This window comes from Aedes albopictus, chromosome 2 (assembly GCF_035046485.1).
Source record: "Aedes albopictus strain Foshan chromosome 2, AalbF5, whole genome shotgun sequence".
Classification (NCBI taxonomy): domain Eukaryota; kingdom Metazoa; phylum Arthropoda; class Insecta; order Diptera; family Culicidae; genus Aedes; species Aedes albopictus.
This window is the reverse complement of record NC_085137.1, coordinates 429,650,220-429,677,976: the sequence shown is the minus strand read 5'-3', so window position 1 is coordinate 429,677,976 and position 27,757 is coordinate 429,650,220. Positions and strand designations below refer to the sequence as shown.

At 40.7% G+C, this 27,757-nt stretch overlaps 3 protein-coding genes across 8 annotated transcripts in view; 2 read left to right on the top strand and 1 right to left on the bottom strand.

Moving 5' to 3' along the window:
* Positions 1-27,757, top strand: part of LOC109427318 (calcium uniporter protein, mitochondrial) — a 548,952-nt gene that overhangs the window by 482,205 nt on the left and 38,990 nt on the right. The window lies entirely within an intron of this gene.
* Positions 7,758-10,515, bottom strand: LOC109427028 (polyserase-2-like). The gene is made up of 6 exons (XM_019702577.3): positions 9,402-10,515; positions 9,100-9,330; positions 8,970-9,043; positions 8,821-8,912; positions 8,535-8,758; positions 7,758-8,471 (listed from the first exon to the last, which is right to left on the bottom strand). The coding sequence occupies exons 1-6, from the start codon at positions 10,093-10,095 to the stop codon at positions 8,002-8,004; spliced, it is 1,785 nt and encodes a 594-aa protein (XP_019558122.2). The 5' UTR covers positions 10,096-10,515; the 3' UTR covers positions 7,758-8,001.
* LOC109427039 (polyserase-2) lies at positions 15,935-21,345 on the top strand. Its single transcript, XM_019702589.3, has 6 exons — positions 15,935-16,705; positions 16,767-16,997; positions 17,054-17,127; positions 17,187-17,278; positions 17,338-17,561; positions 17,624-21,345. Exons 1-6 carry the CDS (start codon positions 16,012-16,014, stop codon positions 18,103-18,105), a joined length of 1,797 nt encoding a protein of 598 aa, XP_019558134.3. The 5' UTR covers positions 15,935-16,011; the 3' UTR covers positions 18,106-21,345.

Sequence of the window (27,757 nt, the reverse complement as noted above, 5' to 3'; positions counted from 1 at the left end):
AGCTGATAACATATTTTGTTATCGTTTAGAATTTTTATGTTATCTCGATAGACTGAAATTATTGATAACTTAGTTTGTTATCATTTGGTTATCAACAAATGGAGTTGCGCTGATGGTGGGTATACAATCATCATTATCATCATCATTTGGTTATCATCAAATGGAGAAGATGATAACACCGATAACATATGAGTGTCATTAGTTGTGTACCTTTTAATTCCCACTTAATTGCTTATCTTTTGACAGATACGCGTATTTCGACTACCACTTGTAATCTTCCTCAGTGTCAGTTATCAGTTATCAGTTGAGTGGATAACTGACACTGAGGAAGATTACAAGTGGTAGTCAAAATACGCGTATCTGTCAAAGGATAAGCAATTAGGGGGGAATTAAAAGGTACACAACTAATTACACTTGTATGGGATACAGATTTTTCACCCAAATTTTGTATGAGATACAGATTTTTTCTAAAAATCATCTGGCATCCCTGCTTGCAATTTACATTTTCAGTTAAATTTACGCGCCAAGTTCAATAGTTTGATTTTCAGAAAAAAATATTTAAAATTAGCAAAAAATTACCAAATTTTAACAAGAAACCACCGAATGTTTGATAATTCCCATCGAACTTCGGCAAAGTTTAACTTCAGCAAAATTTTGTTAATTTGAACTTTTTCAGATATCAGAATAGCAAAATAATTTGCATAAGAAACATGACCTTATCTCAAATTCTTATGGAGCACTTGATACTGAATGCTTGGACCTGTCTAAGTTTTCAAAAACAGCTTTTGTTATGTGCTGGTGGGTCGCCAAATTCTATTACAATCTAAAGTGGGTCGCAAACTGAAAAAGTTTGAGAACCCCTGGCTTAGAGGGTTCGAAAAGCCGGTACAAGACCGATAACATAGTTTGTTATCAAAGTGATATCACTTTGTTATCCGCCTTTGCTCGGGATGACTACCAGGGGCCCATATAGCCGAGACGGTAAGCGCACGGGTATTCAGCATGACCATGCTGAGGGTGACGGGTTCGATTCCCGGTCTGTCCAGGATCTTTTCGTAAAGGAAATTTCCTTGACTTCCTTGGGCATAGAGTATCTTCGTGCCTGCCACACGATATACACATGCAAAATGGCCATTGGCAGAGGAAGCTCTCATTTAAAAACTGTGGAAGTGCTCATAGAACACTAAGCTGAGAAGCAGGCTTTGTCCCAGTGAGGACAGTGAGAAGAGGAGAGGAGGAGGTTATACAATATTTTGTTCAATATTACAGTTAGTTATCAACATGAAAAAATATAGCTGATTGATAATTGGTTTTGTTATCAATTAGTTATCATTCAGAGCTACATAAGTTATCGACCAAAATAGTAAAAATCTACTTTGCCGAGATCATTAGCAATTGATAAAAGTTTCGGGTCTCGAACTCTGATCGAGTGATTGCCGGTTGCAGCCTATAGCCCCTATACCAACGGGACTCAGTGAGAGTGAGACTAATTCAAGGCTACGCTTTCGTACTATAGTTGCAATGAAGGTGGGAAGCGGAATCTATTTTTGGACTCGAGGTTCATCAGACTCTCAGTTTTGGGAAAACTTTGACATATGCGTTTAGAAGCTGATAAGATATTTAGTTATCGTTTAGAATTTTTATGTTATCTCGATAGACTGAAGTTATTGATAACTTAGTTTGTTATCATTTGGTTATCATCAAATGGAGTTGCGCTGATAGTGGGTATACAATCATCATCATCATCATCATCATTTGGTTATCATCAAATGGAGAAGATGATAAAAAAAAAGTTATCAGTTATCAGTTGAGTGGATAACTGACTCTGAAGAAGATTACAAGTGGTAGTCAAAATACGCGTATCTGTCAAAGGATAAGCAATTAGGGGAGAATTAAAAGGTACACAACTAATTACACTTGTATGGGATACAGATTTTTACCCAAATTTTGTATGAGATACAGATTTTTTCTAAAAATCATCGGGCATCCCTGCTTGCAATTTACATTTTCAGTTAAATTTTCACGCCAAGTTCAATAGTTTGAATTTCAGAAAAAAATATTTAAAATAAGCAAAAAATTACCAAATTTTAACAAGAAACCACCGAACGTTTGATAATTCCCATCGAACTTCGGCAAAGTTTAACTTCAGCAAAATTTTGTTAATTTGAACTTTTTCAGATATCAGAATAGCAAAATAATTTGCATAAGAAACATGACCTTATCTCAAATTCTTATGGAGCACTTGATACTGAATGCTTGGACCTGTCTAAGTTTTCAAAAACATTTTTTGTTATGTGCTGGTGGGTCGCCAAATTCTATTACAATCCAAAGTGGGTCGCAAACTGAAAAAGTTTGAGAACCCCTGGCTTAGAGGGTTCGAAAAGCCGGTACAAGACCGATAACATAGTTTGTTATCAAAGTGATATCACTTTGTTATCCGCCTTTGCTCGGGATGACTACCAGATTCACTTAACCCAATCGTGGATTTCAAGGGGTTTCAAGTGTGCTCCAGGAATGTCTAGGGGTGTTCCAGAATGCTTCAGGAACGTTCCAGGGGGTTTCAAGGGGTTTCAAAGGCGTTCCAGGGATGTTCTAGAGGATCAAGGGGGTCCTAGGGGCGTTCATGGCGTTGCGTTCCAGAGGATTTCAGGAGCGATCCAGGGGTTTTCGAGAGGTTTCAGGGGCGCTCCAGGAGTTAAAGCGGAAGCCAAGGGTGTATTACAAGAGTGTTCCAGGGGCTCATAAAGGCGTTCCAGGGTGTTTCAGAGGGGTTTAGGAGTGTTTCAAGGGGTTTTCAAGGGGCTGCAAGGACTTCCAGGGAGTCACAGGGGAGTTCCAGGGAGTCTCAGGGAGTTTTATGGGCGTTCTATGGGGCTGTAGGGTTTAGGTTTTAGGAGAATTTTACAGGTGTAACGAGGGGTTTTGTTTTAGGTTTTCAAGGGGTTTCATGAGCGATAAATGGGGCTTCATGGGGTTTCAAAGGCGTTTCAGTAGATTCCAGGGAATTTCAGAGGGTTTTTTGAGAGTTCCATTGGGCTTCAGGAGTCTCCGGTGCATTTGAGGGCTTGGAAGACCCCTCCATTTTTTCAAGAAGGGATTTTTCAAGGAGTTTCTTCCTGGATAGACTCCTGGAAAATATTAATTGAATCGCGCAGTTTTCCAGAGTCACTCCGGAATTTTTATGGAATGGCAGAAGAAACTCCTTGAAAAATCCCACAATACTCTTGAAGAAATCGTAAAAGGAAGGAGTGAATTCCGAATGGAACTACTGAAGGAATACCGGAAGAAATCACGATATGAAACTCCCATAAGGAGGAATGTTTGAAGGAACTCTTGGATAAATCCCAGAAGCAACATCTGATCAATCTTGGGAAATCTTGGAGGAATCCTAAAAGGAACTCCAGGAGGTATCCGCAAAAGAACCTCTGAAGAACTCCTCGAAGGAGTTTCTAAACAAATCCAAGTAAGACACCCACAAACTCCTTGAGGGATCTTAGGAAGAACTTCTTTAAAATCAAAGAAGATTTTTTTCAGAATTTCCAGAAGAAACTTGCGGGGGGAATTCTCATAATGGAAGTTATAATAGGAACGTTTTGACGATTCCAAAAATAAACTTCTTGAGGATTTACAGAATTATTTCCTGGAGGAACACCAGAAGAAACTGCTGGAGTAATTTCAGTAGGAACTTCTAGAAATCGAAGGAACCTCTAGAGGAATCTTTGAAAGAACTCTTAGATCAGTCTCAAAAACACTCCTGCAGGAATTCCAGAAGGATCTCCTGAAATAATCTCAGAAAGAACACTAGGATGTATCTGATATATAATGGAAACGCATGGTCATGTCTTACGTATTTGAGCACAGAACTTGAAATAAAAAAAAGTTAAACTTTCGTTACAAAAATTAAAAAAAATATAGTCGTAAAGAACGTAGGAAGGAATCCATTCAGGAAACACGGGAGTAACCCCTGAAAGCATACCGGGAGAAATCTCTGGTGGAAACCCCTTCAAAATCGTGACATCACTGACAGAAGCCTGGAGAAATTTCTGAAGAAGATCTTGAACAATTCCCGAGAGAAATCAATTAGGGAATCACGGGAGAAACCCGGAAGAACCATGTGAAGAAAACTCAAGAGGGATTCCGAATCTCGGGGGAACCTCTTCGAAGAATCCCGCAAGAAATCCCTGAGAGAATCCCGAGAGAAATTCCTGAAAAAAATCCTGAAGAAATCCCTGAAAGGATTTCTTCTTTAGGGAAAAATCTCTAAAGTAATCTCGGGAAGAATCAATGAAGGATTCCCAAGACAAATCGTGGGAAACCTGGAAGAATTCTGAGAGGATTTTATAGAAGAATAACCGGAGGAATCCGGGGAGGAACCAATAAAAGAATACCAGGAGAAGCCCCGGAAGAACCCCGGAAAGAATCCGTGAAGGACTTCCGGTGAAATCCGAAAAAAATGGAAAGAAGCAATTAAGAAATCCCAGGATGCATTTTGGAGGGATCCTGAGGGAAATCTCAGAAGCAACACCAGACGCATCCCCGGAGGAATAAAGAATCCTGGAAGAAACTCTTGAGGAATCTCCGGAGGAATCCCAAGAGAAATCTCTAAAGAAACCCAGGAGAATCTCAGTAGGAATTCCTGAAGGAATCCCAGGAAGAATAATAATCGTGTACAGAATCTATTTATTGAATTATAATTTACACTTTTTTTCAGTACTTTTTTTACAGAACACATTTCCAATGTAAAAATCCCAATTAACTATTAAATACCGCTATGCTCATCAGGAACTCATTGTTCTTGCATTTACACTGGGCAAGCACGCCTTCCTGCCAAAGCTAATATGCTAAAGATTCAGCCTTAATTAATCCCCACAATTTCTACGGAAGTTCGTAATCAATTCCATCGTGTCCTATTCGTTCCCTGGCACCGCGAATCTTTTGTTTGGCGTTTAATTTACTACTTTCTCAATCAGACCGTAGCCACCGGCAAGTCAATCCAAGTGTTTTTTCATCGGTCTTGTACCTTACCGACATAGAAATATTACTGCAAAACTTGTGGTGAGATCTAGAATGGATTAAAAAAGTGATTCCTGACAGATTTTCTTGGCGATCCTTGAGAAATTCTTCATCCGGAAAATTATTTGCAAGATTTTGCCAGATGTCTGGCGTAGGTTTTGGTGCGATGCGGTTGAAATATCTGAGAAGGACGTTGACGAGATCTGTCACCGGCCTAAAATATCTTGAAATAGATTAAAAAGATAATGATAGAGTACTTATGTATATCTAAGAAGTGATACTGAAAAACCTGACATGTCCCTATTTCACCATATGTAATGGAACAGCATTCCGTGAACCGTTTAAAGAATCACTTAATCACCTGGAGGAATCCGTGGATGAATTTCAGGAAGAATCCCTGAAGGACCTTCAGAAGGAATCCCTGGAGGCATTACTGAAGAAATGCTAGAATATATTCTTTGGGAAGCTCTGGAGAACTCCTGTTGAATTTCCTGAAGAAATTATTGAAGGAATTCCCCGAGGAATCCGCGGACGAATTCCATGATAAATCTCTGGAGGAATTGAAGGAGAAATCCCTGGAGGAATTTCTGGAGGAATCCCTGGAGACATTCCTAAAGAAACCCTTGGAGCATTTCCTGGAGGAGTTTCTGAAAGAATTCCTAGAAGAATTTCTGCAGGAGGAATATTTCTGTATGGAGGAGTACTTCTGGTGAAATTTCTGGAGGAGTTCATTGACGTATCCCAGGAGGACTTCCTGGAGAAAACTCTGGAAGAATGCCTGGAGGAAACCCTGGAGGAAACCCTGGAGGAAAACCTGGAGAAATTCCGAGAGAAATTCCTGGAAGAATCCCTGGCGGAATCTCTGGAGGAATCTCTGGAGGCATTCTTAAAAGAATTATTGGAATAAAAGTCTGAAGGTTTTCGTGTAGGAATTCCTGAAGAAACTTCAGGAAGAATGCTTGGAGAAATTTCTGGTCGGACATTTGAAGGAATTTCTGGAAGAATTCCTAGGAGAGTTCACTGACGAATTCCTGGAGGAATTTCTGGAGAAAGCTTTGAAGCAATTCTTGCAGGAATTCCGAGCGAAATTCTTGCAGAAATTTCTGGGGGAACCCCTGGTGGAATCCCAGGAAAAATTTCTGGAGGAATCCCTTAAGGGATTCCTGAAGGAATCCTTGGAAGAGTATCTGGAGGTTTTCTGGAAGTATTTCTAGAGGAATTCCTGATGGAATTTTTGGAGGAATTTATGGAGGAATTCTTTGACAAATTCCTGGAGAAATTTTTAAGCTTCCTGGAGGAATGTCTGGAGGAACTCCTCGAAGAATTTCTAAAGGAATTTTTGAGAAATTTCTAAAGAAATTCATGGCTGAATCCTTAGAGGAAATCCTGGAGCAATTCGTGGAAAAAAAAATCCTGGAAAAATTCCTGGAGTAATCCATGAAGGAATCCTTGGCAGAATTTCTCGAAGAATACCTAGAAGAATTTATGAAAGAGTTCCGGGAAAGTTCCCTTAGAATTTTCTGGAGGAAATGTTTGAGGCTTCCTGGAGGATATCCTTGAGGGTTTTTTAATGAAATTCCTGGAGGAATTTCTGGAAGATTTTTTCTTCCGAAGAAATTCTGGGATAAACCCCTTCAGCAATTCCTAGAGGAATCCATGGAGGAATCTCAGGAGGAATTTCTCGAGGAATTCCTGAAAGAGTTCCGAGAGAAATACATTTAAGATTTCCTGGAGTAAAACTTGGAGTAATCCCACGATAAATTCTTAGAAGAATCCTTGTAAGAATTCGTGGAAGTATTTCGGAAGGAATTCGTGAAGGAATTTTTGGAGGAATTCTTTGAGAAATTTGAGGCTTCCTCAATGAATGTATGGATGAACACCTCGAGGCATTTCTGAAGGAATTTTTGAGGAATTCCTGAAGAAATTCATGGAGATTTTTTCTGGAAAGTTCCTGGACAAATTCCTGGAAGAGTTCCTGGACAAATTCCTGAAGGAATTTCTGGAGAGTGGGAGCAGGCCATCTTCTGGTTCAGAAATGTATAGTGCAGCCATTCTAAAGATGCCTGGGACTCGAGAGCTACGATATATTTCAAATGATAATGAGCCCCAGATATTTTCTCGGAGACGTTGATGCTACCAGGGTCATAATCACAACTTTACAAAAAGTGAAACTGACAATCCCGAATAAGGTAGGAATTTACTTCGTCATATGCGCTAATTCCCGTCATATCAGACGATAAATATCCAATGATTACAGATATACCAACTTTCTTTTGCCAATGAATCATCAGATAAAAGCAAAAAGATGTAGACTTTCAATAATCAGCCCCAGTAGCACTGGAAATCGAATAATTACGCGAAATTTTACGTTTCAATTTCACTCTACTTACGCGTTGAATCTTTGCATACGACGAAGGCAATTTTCACTTCACCAGATTCACTTGTTGAACAAACTTTCAATTCACCCCCCACAAAAGCTCTATGGCACTTCAAAGTTGGATTTCACTGCTGCAGCATGCAACAAAAGCTGTTCAATTATTCAAAACAAAAATCGCTTTTTCCTGTCGGTAGAATGTTTGTTTACAGTTGTCTTCGCCTAGGGAGGATGCAAGCAAATGTGTGCGTGGACTTGCATACGAAACATCGTAGTTCACAAGCACAGAGAAAGATTTCTTTGTTACACTGTGATGGCGTATTATGATCGGGTGGGCAAAAATGTCACGTAGAAGGTGTGCCGGGAATTGAATTCAGATTGTGCCCGAAATAGACGTGGACTTAGATGAAAATGGAATTCGAGGGACAATTATTCAGTCTTATTATTTTAAGGAAATTATAGTTCTTTCACAACTGTTTTTTTGCATGAGATGGAAGCTAATTTATAAATTAGTAATTGATACGAAATTGATCATGAGACATTAGGTGAGGTACAAGAATAAACTCGATCATTATTGATCGGTAACTACTTATCATACTTGGCAATTTTTAACTTTAACCATCCGGAAAATAAAAATCATGCGAATATTTGTTGTACAAATTGGCACTTCTAGATGATACGGTCGTTGTTGCTGGATCCACGGATTCCGTTTCCATTTCAACATCCACCACTGCACGATCCGTTGAAGTTTGCTCATCCTCCAGGTACTCGTCGGCCCAAACAATCGACTCTATCCACTCCAAATGGGACGCCACCCGGGTGTAGACTTCCAACTCCAGCCCATCGGCAGTGGAGACCCCGAGGGTCGTGAACATACAACTGCGGCTATTGAAGGTCTGTAGCGACGCTCCGGTGATTCCGGCCAGTAGGTAATCCTCACCGTCGAACTCCTCTTCGTGATGGGCCACAACGCACACCTCGACCGGTGAAACGGTCCGTTTGTCACCTTTTGACTTCTGGCGGGCGACGCATTCGGCCGTCGAAAGGGCCTTTATGTTGACATTTTTATAGAACCGACGGTATCCTACCAAGAAAGGGAAACTTTATGAAGAGTTTGGTTCATGTTTTGAGGGAGTGTTGAGCATACTTCCGGTGTAGCCGGTAACCATCAGTGAGTCGTACAGGTTTTCCGTCGCCGCGTTTGCCAAGCATGCGGGTAGAAACCTGCTTCCAAGCACCAAAGGTTCTACCAACTTCAGCAACATGAGATTGTTGCTGCGTCGTTGGTGGTTGTACAAAGGATGAACGATTGCTTGTGCGATATTCATATCTTCTTCACTACCGGCTCGGATTTTCCATTGACTAGAGTTGCTGAAATAGTCCAGGAGATGTAAACTAATCTGTAATGAACTTGGTGTGGATGGTGAACTTACAATTGTCCACAGGCAGCTGATGATAACACGTACAGCTCACTAATGACCGTTGCACTACAGGAAATATTAAATCCTTCTTTGATTACGCTGACCTGGAATAAAGCTATGTTGATATATTAAGTAAAAGGATCAAGAGGAATTGAACCTACCGTATGAGGGGACCTTACGTTATTGCAAACTCCATTTGACCGCTTCCTGGCAATGGTAGCGTATTCTTCACATTCTGAAACGGCAATGGTTGATATCATCTGAACATTCATAAACAAGTTGTATCCAAACTTTTTTCACTGATCCTCTTTATAACGTTGCTGACGTGTCCGATCCTTCCATCCGTTAGTTTCCTTATCCAAGAATGGTAGTGTGCGACGTTGACGAACATTATGTACTTGCTGGTATCACAGCTACCAGTTTTCGATTTAGAACCAAACGAAACTATCCCTCGGAGTTCCCAGCGGTCTCCTGTGCTAAAATACATCCCGCCACCTGAGTCTCCTACACATACGCTTGTTCCTTGAATGTATCCAAATGCTTCGTTAACCGAGTCCTCCAAACCCTTATTCTACCAGATTCTACCAACTCACCATTGCGATCACTGGCGCAATACACCGCCTGCGACACGAATCTCCCGAACAGATTGGGATCACTCCTCGCACATTCGGTAATATCCACCACGGGCATCTGGGTGGTCTTCAGCACTTCGGACAAAGTCCCGTTCTCGTTGATCCCCCAACCAGCGACCCATCCTAGTTGTCCAACCAGGTCATCCGCCCTACCTCCCGGGACTGGTTCCAAGCATATCGGCACCACATATTCCGAGTAACGAACCTCTTCATCTAAAACCAGCAGGGCCACATCATGACGATTAGGACTATACTCTTCGTGTATATGCACCTCACTAACGTTAACAATCTGCAATTGCCCGTCAAATTTGTACAACTCGTGCTTTCCGAGGTGAACCGCCAGCTGTTGCGGGTTGAGCGATTGGCCACTCACACTAACTACGCAATGGGCGGCCGTGAGGACGTGCTGTTGATCGATTAGAGTAGCTCCACATTTGTACGTCCCATTCGGTGAGTTTCTGCGATCGATGCGATGGTAGATCGCCGCATGCCACGGCCACTGTCCAAGCTCTGCCGTTTGGCCGTGGTGAATCAGCTGTTCACCGAAACGTTTCCGTATTCCACAGCGGTACAGGGCGTTGTTGGTCTGATGTTTGTTGGTGTTGACAGTGGCTATAAGTAGGGAGACTGTCAGGATCACCTGTAGATGTTCCATTGGGGGCACGGGCACATGGAACTTTTGCTTCAACTTGATGCACCGAGCGTGTTTCCCTCAATCAGCTACGAAGACAGTCTTCGATTGCAGTTTATTAATTACTGTCTGATAATGTTGATGAGTCGTTCAGCCCCGTTAAACGTTGTGTTACGTCATCGTTTTTTCCAATGCAATCGTTACTACTGTTGACTGATGAGTGTAGTATGTAGTTGTGAAAAAAGGGCCCATATAGCCACAGCTGTAAAGGCGCGGGTATCCAGCATGAACGTGCTAGGGATAACGGGTTCGATTCCCGGTCGGTTCAGGAACTTTTCGTAAAGGAAATTTCCTGGACTTCCTTGGGCATAGAGTTTCTTTGCGCCTGCCACACGATATAAACAGGCATTGAACACTGAGCTTAGAAGCAGACTTTGTCCCTTTGGGGATGTTACAACAAGAAGTTGTAGTTGTGGAAATAGGTGTTAAGCTGATAATTTTCAGATTATAAGCTCCATAATGAATATTTAAATGATTATCCTGGTGGAGCGGACCTGGTGTGATGGTTAGAACATGTGACCATCACGCCGAGGACCTGGGATCAAATCCCATTCCTGCAACTCGGAAAATGTGTTTTCTTCCTTCGTAAGGGAAATAAAACGTGGGTCTCGAGAAGAACTAGCCTAGGGCTGAAAATCTCGTTAATACAGATAAAAAAATGATTACCCTTGTTTACTACATACAGTATACATATTTTTTACGTTAATATACTGGAGTACAATGAACAAATTGGGACGTAACGGAAAGTGGAAGACGTTGATGATTTCTCCATAATACACGGTTCGTGGCTGCTGTTCTCCATCCTCGGTCACGCCCGATGCTCGTCAAGTCACGCTTCTTGTGCCAACCGGATCTGCCGCGAACACCAAATTTGCAGGGTTGTTAACCGGCATTCTTGCAACATGCCCTGCCCATCGTATCCTCCCGGCTTTGGCCACCTTATGGATGCTCGGTTCGCCGTAAAGCGAGCTCGTGGTTCATCCTTCTCCGCCACACACCGTTCTCCTGCACACCGCCGAAGATCGACCTTAGCACGCATCGCACGAAAACTCCGAGTGCTTGCAGGTCCTCCTCGAGCATGGTCCATGTTTCGTGTCCGTAGAGGACCACCGTACATGGTGCATTTGGTGCGTGGGTGAATCTTTTTCGACCACAGCTTCTTCTGGATCCCGTAGTAGGCCCGACTTCCGCTGATGATGCGCCTCCGAATTTCACGGCTTACGTTGTTGTCAGCCGTCAGTAAGGATCCGAGGTAGACGAATTCCTCCACCACCTCGAAAGAATCCCCGTCTATTGTAACATTACTACTTAGACGGATCCGGTTGTGTTCAGTTTCGCCTACCAGCATGTACTTTGTTTTTGAGGCATTCAACACCAGTCCGACCTTTGCTGCTTCGCGTTTCAGGCGGGTGTACAGCTCTGCCACCGTTCCAAATGTTCTAGCGATAATGTCCATGTCGTCCGCAAAGCACACAAATTGCCCGGGTTTTGTGAAAATCGTTCCCCGGCTGTTGAGCCCGGCTCGTCGCATCACACCTTCCAGAGCGATGTTGAAGAGTAGGCATGAGAGTCCGTCACCTTGTCTCAGTCCCCGGCGAGATTTGAATGAACTGGATAGTTCACCCGAAACCCTTACGCAGTTCATGATTCTCCATAGCTCTGCGCGGTCGGTGCTGTCGTATGCCGCTTTGAAGTCGATGAACAGGTGATGCGTTGGGACCTGGTTGGGATTTGGCATTTCTGGATGATTAGCCGTACGGTGAAGATCTGGTCCGTTGTCGACCGGCCGTCGATGAAGCCGGCTTGATAAGTTCCCACGAACTCATTCATTTTAGGTGACAGACGACGGGAGATGATCTGGGATAGCATTTTGTAGGCAGCACTCAAAATAGTTATCGCCCTGAAGTTCTCACATTCCAAATGGTCGCTTTTCTTGTGAGTGGGACAGATTACCCCTTCCTTTCACTCATCCGGTAGCTGTTCGGTTTCCCAGATCCTGACTATCAGCCGATGCAGACAGGTGGCCAATTTTTCTGGGCCCATCTTGATGAATTCAGCTGCGATTACCCTTACCAGCTGCTTTGTTGGTTTTGAGCTGATGAATGGCGTCCTTAACTTCCCTCAGCGTGGGAGTTGGTTCATTTCCGTCCTCCGCTGCACTGTCGTCCTCCGTTGCCATGGTCTTCCGTGCCTATACGTTCTCCACGCCATTCAGGTGCTGATCGAAGTGCTGCTTCCACCTTTTTATCACCTCATGTCCGTCCGTCAAGAGGCCTCCGTCTTTATCCCTGCATATTTCTGCTCGCGGCACGACGCCGTTGCGGGATGCGTTGAGCTTCTGATAGAACTTCCGTGATTTTTGGGCACGGCACACCATTTCTTCACATTCCGCTTCTTCCAGGCGGCGCTTTTTCTCCCAAAAGAGACAGGTCTGCTGTTTCCACCTCTGTTTGTAATGTTACACGTTCTGTCGGGTTCCTTGCTGCAGCATTACCGTCCTCGCTGCGTTCTTCTCCTCATAAAACCGTTCTGCACTCTTCGTCGAACCATTCGTTCCGTCGATTCCGTTCCACGTACCCGATGGTGCTCTCGGCTGCGTCGTTGATGGCTGCTTTCACTGTACTCCAGCAGTCCTCTAGAAGGGCCTCATGGAGCTCGCCTCGTCTGACAACGCGGCCTCGAGATTCTGCGCGTATGCTGAGGCGACATCCGGTTGTTTCAGTCGCTCTAGATTGTACCATGGCGGTCGCCGGTACCGTACATTGTTTATGACGGAGAGTTTTGGGCGCAGTTTGACCATCACCAGATAGTGGTCGGAGTCGATGTTAGCGCCACGATAGGTCCTGACGTCGATAATGTCGGAGAAGTGCCGTCCGTCAATCAGAACGTGATCGATTTGAGATTCCGTCTGCTCTCAATTCTAATTCTAGTCAGAAATCTGTTTCAATATTGTATACAAGTTCTGTGGGTTGAAGATTCTTATTGGGTGTCATTTTCAGTAGTGTTGTCAGTTATCCTTCTCTCTACGTGGTTTGTTTTGCTTCTAGTCTTTAGTGTATGTAATGTTCCTGCATAAATAATATTTAGGCTGTCGCAGTTGCTTCGTTTGTTTACCGTCCTGTCTGTGTTGATGATGTGAGGATGTGACACACTTCCAGAAGAGAGAGAGAGCGGAGAACAGTCGATGGCAATCGAGAATGTCCATTCTGTCCAAGTCGAACGGTGTTTTTTGTCGGCCGAGTAAGAGAACTGTTCTCCCTTGTAGTCGGCCGAGTTAATAGCTGTTTTACTATAAAGCTGAGTCTCGCGGACTGACTCAATATGCTCTGTCAGCGGGAGCCAAACATCGGGAGCCAAACATTGAAGATGGAGGTTATGTTAAACCTTGTTGAACCTGTGTGATTGATTGAAGAGTATTGTTATCTAAGTGCTGCGGATATAATCAAAATTATTGTCACGATATCTCCATTTGCTGCTGTCAAGCCGTTGGAAAGCGAGGAGAAGGATAAACATTGCTTTGAGCTTATTTTCGCTAATTTTGTAACAACTATCCATCAACATTTCCATCGCGAATGGAAAATAATAAACTTTGAACACGAGAACAAACTTGGAATAATGGTGGATTGATCATGTTTACAATTTCCGAACAGCATCGCGACGGCGTGTTTGACAACCGAGCTGAAAGAGGTGGTTGCAAGAAAATTGCACGCTCGTGCGTGTTTACAAGCTGTGTGCCGGGAGTGTGTAGGTGTGTGTTGGCTAGCTTGAAAAATAAAACCGTTTCTGTTCGCAGCACTCAGCTATAAAGTCCGTAATAATTAGCGAAAAAGCCGTAACCAACAAAATGTACACAATTTGAGTAATTGCAGGAGTGAAAAGATGCTAGATTTGTCTTCTAAATGCTCACAAAGTTTCCTTGATATCACTTTTCTAACTATTGAAAATCACTGATTGAGTGAAAGGCGTAATTCCATTCTATTCCAAATGAACAAAAACAAGAATTACGCCTTCTGCTCCTTTGTTTTGTTTGGTGTTTTGTTTACGAAAGTGAAAGGCGAAACTGAAATCAACACGTAAACATGGCGATAGTAGAAGGCGAAACTGAAATCAAAACGTAAACACGGCGAAAGCAAATGGCGAAATTCTGTCAAAATCATAAACAAGGCGAATAGTATAAAAGGCGATTCTGAAAATGATATCGATTCGAGGCGCATAGTATTGGGCGAAATTAGCATTCTTAGGTATCAATTCAGGCGTAATTAAATAAATGCAATTTTTAGTGCAAAAAATATCAAATTCGTGCAGTGTTCTTAGAAAAACAAGAAACTATGTCAGAACTGTATCAATTAACCTTATTTAAGTTGAATTATTCTGTATTGTGGGCTTCGTGGCCGTGCGGTTAGCGGCGTCAGTCGTGTAGGCGTTTCGTAAGCCTCGGAGTGCGGGTTCGATTCCCGCTCCAGTCGGGGAAAACTTTTCGTCAAACGGAAAATTCTCCATTGGGCCACTGGGTGTTATGTGTGTTGACCGTTGTCTCATGTTAGTGTAATGTTCAGTCCGTGCAGCCTCTGGCTGAAGACGGTGTAGCGTCTTTTTTTTTTTTTTTTATTACTTCTAAATAGGAATTGAAATTTGATCAGCGAAATTCGGTTGTTGTTTTCGCATTGTTATTGTTTTGTTAGTTACGCCCTATTCGCGAATTACTCCCGAAGTATGAAATATACTAGGGTGACAATGGGTATTATCGGCAGGTTTGTTCTCTTCGTCATGGGGGGTTTTGTCAGCCAAATTGGCTGAAACTTGGCTATATAATTCAGCTTAGTTGGGAAGGATTTGAGATTAACTCTGAGTTCAATAGGTTTCAAAAAAAAAAACCCTGGACGAAGAAAACAAAACGGCCGAGAATAGGTAATTTCCCCTATAAGAGCTATGAACTCGGCCGACGTTCTATTTACAAATTTTATAGACTATAGTTTACACTTTTTTGTAATTTTCATTACAGTACATAAAGCATTTCCAATCTAAGAATCTCAATCACTTAGCTACGCCTATTTTCGCTACTAAGTCATTTTTCCTGCATTCACACTAGGCAAGAACGCTCTCCTGCCATAAAGCATTTCCAGTCTTAATTAAACCTCACTTTCTACGGAAGTTCGTAATCAATTCTATCCTGTATTCATTCACTGGCAGCACGAATCTTTTGTTTTGCGTTTAATTTACTTTTCTCCCGTTTTACCGTAGCCACCAGCTAAATCAGCAGTTTTTCATCGTTCTTGCAAACCCAAAATAAGAACTATCCCAGTGAATTACAAGGTTCTGGAATTTATAGCAATCAATGATAGTAGGAAAATGGAAGCATCTCGGCAGGGCTTGTGGGACCTTTCTTTTCAGTCAATTTTGAACCAATTGACTCATTTTTTGGAACGCAGTGAGGTACGTACAGTATCTAGCCGTGTACAAAATTTCAAGTCAACTGGTTTTGAATTAACTGGGTTATTGCGAAAAACTGCTCAAAACACAAGTCACTGTCCAAGTGGCTTGGTACCCAATAATCAAATTATTTGTTTTATAAATAGGTGAAATAGTTTTGTAAAGTATTTATGTTTTGTAAAACTGGATCGATAGACCATCAGCAAGGATTAGACCACTATAATAACAGATACGAGCAAAAAAAACTGCTTTTTGCGAGTTCTATCCCACAGCTGGGAATCACACTGCAAATTACCATGACGTTATTCTATATGCAACGGAGCTAGACCAGCTACTATCGCTTCGTGTTCATTCAACTAGAGCAAGTATTCGAAGACTGACGTCTCAAGTGAGTGAAGGATTTTAGTTAGCAAAACAGCATTCTAGCAGAAAAGCGAGAATAGTAACAAAATGCCATCGATACCGTTGATCCTGATCGCCAGCCTGTTAACAATCACGATCGCAACCAATCAACATCAATCCACCAATGCCCTCTATCGCTGTGGAATACGGAAACGTTTCGGAGCACAGTTGATTCACCACGGCCAAACGGCCGGCCTCGGGCAATGGCCGTGGCATGCGGCAATCTATCATCGAATCGATAGCAGAACCTCACCAAACGGGACGTACAAATGTGGAGCCACTCTCATCGATCAACAACATGTCCTGACTGCGGCGCACTGTGTTATCGCCCAAACTGGCCAATCACTCAAACCGCACCAGTTGCTGATTCATCTCGGAAAGCACGACCTGTACAAGTTTGACGGACAATTGCAGATTGTTAACGTGAGCGAAGTGCACATCCACGAGGAGTTCAGTCCCAATCGTAATGATGTAGCACTGCTAGTGCTGGGTGAAGTGGTTCGTTACTCGGAATATGTTGCGCCGATATGCTTGGAACAGGTCCCGGGAGGTAGGGCGGATGACCTTGTTGGACAACGAGGATGGGTCGCTGGTTGGGGGATCAACGAGAACGGGACTTTGTCCGAAGTGCTGAAGACCACCCAGATGCCCGTGGTGGATATTACCGAATGTGCGAGGAGTGATCCCAATCTGTTCGGGAGATTTGTGTCGCAGGCGGTGTTTTGTGCCAGTGATCGAAATGGTGAGCTGGTAGAATAAGGTTTAGGAGGGCTTGGTTAATGAAACATTCGGTTGCGTTCAAGGAACAAGCGTATGTCTAGGAGATTCAGGTGGAGGCATGTACTTCAGCACAGGAGACCGCTGGGAACTCCGAGGGATAGTTTCGTTTGGATCCGAATCGGAAACTGGAAGCTGTGATACCGGCAAATACATAATGTTCACGAATGTTGCACACTACTACCCTTGGATAAGGAACTTGACGGACGGCAGAGTAGGACATATCAACATCGTGTCGAAGAGGATCAGCGAAAGAAGTTTGAAAACAATTTGTACATAATTGTTCAGGAAGTAAGAGTCGTTGTAATTTCAGAATGTGAAGAGTACGCTCTGAAGGCTCGAAAGCGATCCAATGGAGTTTGCAACAACGTAAGGTCCCCTCACACGGTATACTCAAATTGTCTTGCTCTTTAAAATTGAATTATTATCACGTAGCCTTCTTCTAGGTTAGTGTTATTAATGAAGGATTTAACACTAAATGCAGTGGGACGATCATCAGCGAACTATTTGTATTATCATCAGCTACCTGTGCAAAACAGTAAATAACCTAATCTTGTAAATCAATAAGTGTGAAATACACATTCGGTAGCTTTTCAGTTACTTTAAAACGTGGAAGATCCGCGTCGGTAGTCAGGAAGACATAGACATCGCTGAAGCGATCGTCCATCCAAATTACAACTCAAAACGACGCCTTAACAATCTCATGCTGTTCAAACTGTCGCAACCTTTGTCACTTGGAAGTAGGTTACTTCCCGCGTGTTTGGCGAATCCTGCAACGGAGAATCTCTACGATTCGTTGATGGTTACCGGCTACACCGGAAGTACGCACCACGCATCTCTTACATTTCCTCAAACCAATCAAACAGTTATCTATCCTCAACAGAATATCGTAGATTCTACGAGAACGTCAATATCAAGGCCGTTTCGACGGCCGAATGCATCGCTAGGCAGACGACCCAAAACGACACGCGGATCGTTTCACCGGTCGAGGTATGCGTCGTGGCCCGTCACGAAGAGGAGTTCGACGGTGAGGATTATCTAGTGACCGGAATCACCGGAGCATCGCTGCAGACCTTCAACAGCCGAAGTTGTTTGTTCACGACCCTCGGGGTCTCCAATGCCGATGGGCTGGAGTTGGAAGTCTACACCCGGGTGGCGTCCCATTTGGAGTGGATAGAGGCGTTTGTGTGGGGCGACGAGTATCTGGAGGATGAACAAACGGCCACGGATGGCGCCCTGGAGGATGTTGAAATGGGTACCGAAACAGTACAAGAAGCAACAACGACCACGTCACCTAGGGCTGCCAATTTGTACAACAAATATTCGCATGATTTTTATTTTCCCGATGGTTTGAAAAATGTATAACATAGTGTTACAATACATGATAAAGGGTGGCAAAATTTTTTGAGATAGGCAACTTATTTATCTCTCTCTAAAAAGTTGTAACTTTTCATAGAATGCATCGAAAATTCTCAAATTTTGACTGTTTTCCAACCTACTATATGTGCATCATTGGTACAAATTTGTGCTCGATTGATTAATCTTTCGCGAAACTAGAACCGTTCTCGTAACACACTGGTTTTTGGACAACTAGTTTTTGAACTTTCATATCTCCGAAACCAGTGAATTAAATTTGATGAAACTTTGAGCATTTATTAATATTTTTTTCGAGAAAGATCCAAAAAGTGTCAATTCATCATAACTTTTTTAACGTTCAAAAAGAGCCGATTTTTAAAAGACCTTTGATGCATTAATACAGTATGGACCCGATTTTGTCAGCCCCTTTTTGCGTCAAACTTTTTGCTCTCATTATCGTATGATCAAACTTTAACCAATTCATTTACGTTCATCATCAAACTACTGTTGAGAGGCAGATCATACAGGGATAAAAAGCTTGAAAAGCTGTTTAGATTTTTAAGGAAAGCCAAAATTGTGTTGCGGAAAGGGGCTGACAAAATCGGGTCATCTATCTATATAAAGACTGCCCCAGAAAGTATGGACGCACCTAGTCTTCAATTGTCTGGGCCTAATCGATGGTTCTTGTTTAGGGCTTCATTTTGACTGTTTCTGCTTACAATATGATCGAAAATTCAAACGTTCTTTGCCACGATAAACATTGGAATTTGAAATGTTAACTTTTTTGGTCATACCCCACTCTGTGTTAGTTAGAAGGTTTTTTCTTGTGCTCAAACACCTTCATTATTTGTTTATCCAAACGAGGGTTAGCAGGATCTTTATTTTTTTCCCAATTTTTGCCTATGCTTAAACGTGTTATCCCCACCGTGGTTGCTGATTGCTGCTTGCACGATTTTGTCACTTACTCCCACCATATTTTGATCATTTCCTAAGTGACCTTTCAAACTCTGTACTACGTTTGTGCACATTTTTTCAATGATGTTCCGCTGATAGTTCATGTATTTTGAAACACACTGTTGGAATCGCAAAAACCGCTATACAAGTGCTGAGAAAACAGGTTGACCAACAGTATGTAACTTTCAAAAAGAACTAGTTATCAATAGTTTTGAAATGGCAGTAATTTCTAACTGCGTCCATACTTTCTGGACCGGTCTTTATATAAAAATGAGTTTGAAGTTCCTTTGAGGCAACAAAACTCACGAACGGATGAACCGATCAGCATGACTCTTGCACGGTTCGGTTCGTATTCCTGGTGGCTGTGTTTATATGTACAAAAAGTTACGAAAATCAACTAGAAAAGTAACAAAATTGATAAAGTACTGATTTCTCATGATCTGGGAAGGAAATCAACACGATCGAAATGAAACCAATCTAGAGTGCGGTGATATTTTGAGCTCAACAGTTGTCAAAACACCACAACCGGGCAAGACAAAGTTTGCCGGGCCAGCTAGTTGTATATAGATGACAAACGTTCAAAGTTTCATTCGACTCGGTGCACTGGTCCCGAAGATATGACAGCTCAAAATTAGACCATTAAAACAATAGTGTTTTAAGATAACGGTTCTAGCTTCGCGAGAGATTAACCAACCAAGCACAAATTTGTATCAATGATATACTGCCCATGATCGCATAGTCGACGTAACCACCATTGACAATGTCAGCATTTACAAGCTAATATCTATCAATTATGCATAAATGTGACCAGTTTTATTCAGTAGAGTACAAGATCTAATCACTAGCTACAGTATGCGGCAGGAAAAAATGCGAAAGTGTTTTTCAACTTCAAACCTCATTTTCGTCCATTTGACATTAACCAATCTATGTTTCAACGTTCCATGATCTATAATAGGCTAGTTTCTGAAAAGTTAATTAAAAAATTTCCCATTTTGGTCACTAACCTTTACAGGGCGGCGCCTGAAGATGAAGACAACCAGAATTTTCAAACCGCAGAAAATCGCACAGGTCGCTAAATTTCGCATCTGATAAAACAATTTTTTTGATTTTCTCTACAATATCATCAAATATATGTACTTATTTCATCTGCTATGTGAAACTACATGGCTCTGGATCAATGTGGTCTGGTTGTTCATCGAATTTGAGCTAATTTTGTTACTGTTATAGTCATTTTGTTTAATGACCATTGGGCGCGCAGTTTATTGATATCCGCTAATTAGGCCTACATTATCACATGTTAAACATCAAATGTGTTCATTTTTATTTTTCAGTGCTAGAATATAGACATTGACTGATACACTGTCATGAAAAAATAGTCATATATATCCCATATTTAGCGTGTAATAGTGCCTTGAACTTTTCGCATTTTTTCCTGCCGCACCCTGTAGATGTCAAAGTGAAAAAAATCTTAAACTTTCCATTATTTATTGTTAAAATTTTGAAAGTGTGTTGAAAACTACAGTGGCGCTTACGTCACTTATGCGATTATGGGCAGTATAATAGGTTGACAAACAGTCAAAATTGGATAATTTTTTATGTATTCTTTGAAAAGTTACAGCTAGTTGAACTTTTTTTGTGAGAGATAAAAAATGTTGCCTATCCCAAATATTTTGACCACTCCTTGTGAATAACTCCAAGAATTTTTCCAGAATAGTTTCGTGAGTTCTTTTTCTCGATTTTTCTGTGGGTTCTTCACAAGAATCTTTAAGATTCACTCTATATTCGTCCAACATTCCCTCTTAACCCATATCCGCCCAGCGTCCTATTCATGGGACAGTCCTTTTGACGTGAATATCTGCAGAATTAGGCAAAATTTTAAAATACTGTCTTCTGTTCACCGCATCCATACCTTGTTCATAGTAGACAATATAATTTGAGACTGGTTTACTAGGTGGCTTGAACGATGCTGCAACGATTGCATATTGTCACGATCTATGTATGAATTCTATTTCCAATCCGAAAAAAATCCCTAAAATCTTGAAAATGGTTAATAATCTCAAGAGAAAAATTTTGTGTCTCCGACTGATTCTGGGCCGCTGAATCCGAATCCGAGCTCAGATTTGCTCCAGCATGTCATAATTTTAGGCTATACCTTTATTTATAGGGTAAAATATACGATTTTGGGCTTTTCTTGACTGCAAGCCATTAAGCATGGAAATATTTGTTTTAAGCAATCAAAAGATTAATTGGTCAATTATTTAACATCATATAGTTATCCAGAGTGGATAACTGACACTGAGGAAGATTACAAGTGATAGTCGAAATACGCGTATCTGTCAAAGGATAAGCAACATATGGCGGAATTAAAAGGTACGAAACTGATTACACTCGAAGAGGATATTCTGCTTAGATGGTTCGAAAAGTTGGTACAAGATTAAATCTATTGTTCGGATAGATCAACCACTTTCTTGCACTATTTCGTGGCAGCTATAATAATAATATTTATTGAAAACATGTGGACCATATAAATACAATTTTTACTTACAAGAATTGGTTTGCAATCCACCTACACACCAACGATCCTTTCCCTCACTTTAACCGCTTCTTTGGCAAATCAAAGAATTAACTGTTACTAAACGCATATCGCCTAGCATCAATGATTTCCACTTTTTGGCCTTATAGATTGAGCATAACTACTTCAATTGACTTTGTTTATACCGTCCTTTTTCATTTTCTTGATTTGCTTTGGTTTTAGTTTACGTTCACGCATTATCTGCTCATTTGTCAATTGTCTATACATGGCGCTTTCGCCATTCGAATTTTGACCGCCCGTTGGGTCAGTCGTACTGTCTAGCGGTGTCGTAACATCTATGATTCATACTTTTTTCCACATAGGCTGTTCTTGCAAGGAATATTGTTTTCCACATTTAACTTTAATGTCATTACCCAACTAGATAGGAAAAACAAAATTATTACAGGTTGTGTTATTTTGTTACAATGATTTTTGTAACAACGGTTGTTATAAAACATGTAATTAAAATAACAAAAATTTTAACAAAACTCGTTTCAATTAAAACAAAAATATAACAAGTTGAGGTATAATCATAACAAAATTATATCATATTTTGTTAGACTAGATATGCGAAGTTATAACAAGTTCTGTTATATATTTCAGAACAAATTTATTTCAAGTTTTGTTATAAATCTCTTGGTTTGAGTAACCAAATTAAAAAAAATTATCAATATTTTTCGCGACAGCACTAAAAGTCTTATAACTTCTGAAATAATATTGTTAGAAAAAAATAGAACAAAGATTGCAATAAACTTGTTACGATATAATGTTATAGGAAATTGTATTACAAAGCATAATATAATAAATGGTGTTATATATTTGTTTGAATAAATGGAAAAAGTTTTGTTATAATAAGTTTTAGACGCTAGTCAAAACCATTCTCCAACAGATTACCATGAGATTATCAAAAAAATGGATCGTCTTTTTGAACAAAAAAAATACTAAACAGTAATCGTAATAGTAAAGCAAGAGAATAGATATCAATTAAACAATCAATCACTAAAGTTTTGTCCTTATGATATTAAAATTGAAAACTAAAACTTGAAATTTGGTCATTGAAACTTTGGCGGTCTATTTTATTTTTCTTTATATTGTTTTAGACAAATTCCGCAGAAGACTCTTATTAAGAACTTTTGAAGAAATTCAAATGAAATTTCAGGGTGTGCATTCAAATATCAAACTCCTAGATCTTTTTTTTTCATTTTTCATTACATTTTATTTAATATTCATCAATCTTATTTCTCCATAAGTTTCTTCAGAGATTCTTCCAGATCAGTCATGCCTCCAGGAGATCCACCGGGGCTTCCTTCAGAAAATTCTTCAGGGATACCTCCAGGATTTTTTTTGTGTTGATTCAGAATTGATTTTTTTTTTCAGAAGATCTTGACAGGAGTAACTTCAGATAAAACTCCAAGAGTTCCTTCAGAAATTCTTTCATAAGGATTCAGGGATGCCTCTTAAAGATACATCTGAGATTCATCCAGAAGAGCCTTCAAGGGTTCACATAGGAGGTTCTTCAGAGATTAGTCTGATAGATTTTTCAGGGATTCTTTCTGAAGTTCTTTCAAGAATTCCTATAGGAGTTTCTTTAGTAACTACTCCAGGAGTTTCATCAGAGATTCTTCCTGGAAATCCTGTAGAAATTCCTCTAGAATTCCAACAAGGGATTTCTCCTGGCGTTCTGTAGGGATCGCCTAAGAAGAACCTTCAGGGATCACTCCAGGAGTTATAGCATCCTTCCTGGAATTTCTTCAAGAATCCTTCCTGAAATTCCTTCGGGGATTCCTGTTGGAATTACTTCGGGATGCCTCATGAAAATTTTTCAGAGATTCTTTCAGTAGGATTTATAAATGACTCCTGAAGATCCATCAAGAATTCCGTAAAAAGTTTCTTAAAAAAATCCTGCAGGAGGTCTGCAGGCCTGCAGGAATCTAGAAGTTCCTACAGGGATTCATTCTGAAGTTCCTTTAGAAATTCCTTCAGGAGTTCTTACAGAAATGCATCCAGGAGCTCCTTCTGAGATTCCTCCATGATTTTCAGGGATTCCTACAAAAGTTTCTTATAGGAGGTCCTTATAGGAGGATCCAAGGATACCCACAAAAGAGTTCATTCTTAGATTCTTCAGGATATCTATAGGGGATTCCTCGAGAAGTTTCTCTAGGGATTCTTACAGCAGTTCATCCAGGGATCCCTCCTGGGGTTCTTGCAGATTGTAGATAGAGATTTTTCCAGAACTCATGGATGCCTCCAGGAGTTACATCATAGATCTCTCCAGAAGCATATTCAGGAATCCCTACAAGAGTTCCTCCAATAATTTATTTAGGAATAATTCTTTGAATTTCTACAGGGATTTCTCCTGTAATTTCTTCGGGGATTCCTTCTGGGCTTCCTTCATTGGTTCCCCCTGGACTTCCTTCGAAGATTTCCCTTGGAATTAATCCTAGGCATCTTCGGAGATTCCTCCTAGAATTCATTTGGGAATTTATTCTGGAATTCTTTCGGAGATTCTTCCTGGATTTTCTTTTAGAATTTCCTCCTGGACTTCCTTTCAGGATTCCTCCTGAAATTCTTTCCTCCTGATTTCCTGATTGATTCCTCCTGGTATTCCTTTGCGGTTTTCCTCTATAATTCCTTTTGTGATTTCTCTTAGAATTCCTTCGGAGATTTCTCCTGATATTACCTCAGGGATTCCTCATGGAATTCCTGAGGGGACTTCTCTTGCACTTAATTTGGGAATTCCTTCAGAGATTCCTCCTAGAAATCATTCTGGAATTTCTCCTATTCCACTTGGACTTCCTACATGGATTCCTCCTGAAATTCTTTCGTGGATTTCTTCTGAAATTCCTCCGGGGTTTCCTCCAGGAATTTCTTAGATGATTTCTCTTACAATTCCTTCGGTGATTTTTCCTAGAGTTCCTTCAGGGATTTCTCCTGGAACTCCTTCAAAGATTTCTCCTGGGCCTAGAGATTCCTTCTAGAATTCCTTCGGTGTTTCCTCTTGAAAATCCTTCGGAATCATTCGGAGATTTCTCCCAGAATTCCTGCAGGAGAAATTCTTTCATGAATTTCTCCTGGATTTCCTTCGGGGATTCCTCCTGGAATTAATTTTAAGATTCGTCCCAGAATTCCTTCGGGGTCCTTTTGAAAATACTTCGATTATTCCACATGAAAATCCTTAGGAGATTCCTCCCAGAATTCCTTCAGGGGTTCCCCTGGGATTCCTGTATTTTTTTCGGGGATTTCTCCTGAAATTCCTTCGGGGATTCCTCCTGAAATAAATTCGAAGATTCCTCCTAGAATTCCTTCGGAGATTTCTCCTAGAATTTCGTCGATGATTTCTCCTAGAATTCCTACAGAAAGTTCTCCTGGAATTCGGGTATTCCTCCCAGAGAATGCCCTTGGGATTTCCCCTTGCAATTACTTTGGTGGTTCCTCTTCAAATTTCTTTGGAGATTCCTCCTGGAAATTTTTCGGGGATTCCTCCCAGAATTCCTTCGGGGATTTCTTCTAGAATTCCTTCGATGGTTTCTCCTGGGGGTTCGTCCTTCGAGGATTCCTCCTGATATTCCGTCTGGGAACTCTTCTTGGAATTCCTCTTCGATTTTTTTCGGTAATTCCTCCTATAATTCTCTCAGGGATTTCTCCTGGAGTTCCTTCAGAGATTCCTCCTGGATATTTTTCCTAGTATTCTTACGATTCCTTTCGAATTCCTTAAGAAATTCCCCCCTGTAACTCATTTGGGGTTTCCTCCTGGAATTCCTTCGGGAATTATTCCTGGATTTCCTTCTGAAATTCCTCGAGAATTCCAATTAGGGGATTTCTTCATAAGTTTCTACATATATTTCTCTTAGAGAAATTCTTGAACCACCAGTGATTTCTGCAGAAGTTCCTTCAGGGTTTCATGCAGTAGTTCTTGCCAGTCCAGAATTTTCTCCAAGGATTCCTCCAGGAGTTACTTGAGGGCTCCCCCTGCAATTCCTTCTGAGATTTCGCCCTGAAATCATTCTAGGATTTTTTAATGTAAATAGTGCGACCTTCTTATCAAATTTGATAACTTCTGAAGGTTTAAGAAACCAAACAAAAATTTGAGCAAAATTTATATGTTTTGCCCTTCATTTGCAATGCCACATAAGTTATGCAACATGTACTACTACTGCTAAATTCACAATAGGTCTTATCACTGGTCGCAGGTCGCAGTGTAGAACAGAACAGAATAAAAAAGGTATGCATTAAAACGTAATAAAAAAAGGTATGCGTTAAAACGTAATATTTTATGTCATCAAAGGTCATGAAAAAGCACATACAAGACGGGCTTGGTGGTCTAGTGGCTACCGCTTCTGATTCTTTTGCAGAAGGTCCTGGGTTCAATTCCTTGCTTGTCCCTTTTCTTCTACTCTGTTTCTTTCTATCCACTTTCTCTATACTCTCCTTTCTATATATACATCTCAGGCATATTCATATGTTCATAGCCATCGCTAGAACCAGAAACGGTTGAAAAGCCGTTTCCTTTCCTTCCAACTTCCACAGCAAAGTATCAATCTATCAGATAACGCCTACGAGTAATGCAATGAAGCGTACTGTGCCGTATTATCTTCAGAACAATAAACACACAATTATATCACCATACGCCTGGCATCCACACACCAATGTGTGAACCCTCTGCCAACCATATCCCACCAACATTCTGACATCCGCATGAGTTTGTGCAGACGCAGAGATATATTTTGTCCACTGGCGTTGCCGGGGGGGGGGGACTGTTAGGGTTTTTAACCTCCCCCGCCCCCCTCCGAGCCAAAATTTGTGGAACAAATTTTCAGTAAAACAAAACCTTTTTGATGAAAAATTTTTTGGCGTACGGTCTTCGGCAAAGTTGTAGCTGATAGAGTAGCCTACTCACCAAAATGTTTGAAATGCTTCCAGCACAAAAAAAAACAGCAAAAGAAATGGCTTAGTTTTAGCAACATTTTTGCTGAATTTCAGCACAACGTTGCTGTTCAACTGTCAAAATGAATGGATGATTCCGCAAGTTGAAAAATATTTGCTGATTCTCAGTAAGTATTGCTGAATGCAATCAGCAAAAAAAATAGCAAAATTTGCTGAATACCAGCTAAAGCATTTTGCAGTGTAGGATCCGGACTAGATGGGATAAACAAAATTATTACAGGATGTTTTAATTTGTTTACAATGATTTATGTAACAACGGTTGTATTCTCTTGGACGAGTGACCAATATAACAAAAATAATCAATCTTTTTCACGACAACACAAAAAATTCTGCAATAATTTTGTTACAAAAATATAACAAAGATTGCAATAAACTTGTTACGAAATTATGTTAGAGACAATCATATTATAATGCATTATATAACAAATGTTGTTTTACACCTGTTTGAATAAAATTGTTTTAAATTGTTGTTAATAAAATTATAACAAATATTAATACAATTTTGTTATGGATATTCATATGAAAAAATACATATAACAGAATTATCAACTTTAGTTATGTCTAACAACAGTTGTCATAATTTTGTTATGATCTTATTATGTGTTTCTGGTCGGTATTACCAAGGGTCAACTAACGATCTAGGGCATTTGGGTAAATGCTACGGTCGATTGAATGAAAAACATCTTTTTCCCATAGTAATTCCCATACAAACTTTGAAGAGCTTGTGCAGTCTCAATTTTCAACCAAATGAGCTCAAATTTTGGGAGAAGGCATATAATCTGGTTATTAATCGAATAAGTGGTGTTGAGCCAAAAAATTTTTTTTAACCACGCTAATATACATGTATATCGTAGCGTAATATGAATTTTGTTACGCTACTTCGGATCGTGCGAATCCTTACCATGTAAATCCAATATCCCACAATACAATAGCAATCTCATAAGAGTGTACTCCATTTTAAAATTTCAAACATGCCCTCAATTTATCAAGTTACATGCGCATCCACACACAGGTGTTAAAGTTATGAAATACTTTCATTAGTGCATTCTACCGAAAGCCTCTAGCAACGCAGCCAAGTGCACAAAAGTGAACCCTTAACTCAATTTTCACCCGTGTACAAACTTTCCTGCACCTCAGCATGTAGGTACCAACGTGAACGATAAAACTTCGAAAACTTTTCATGCTACGAAA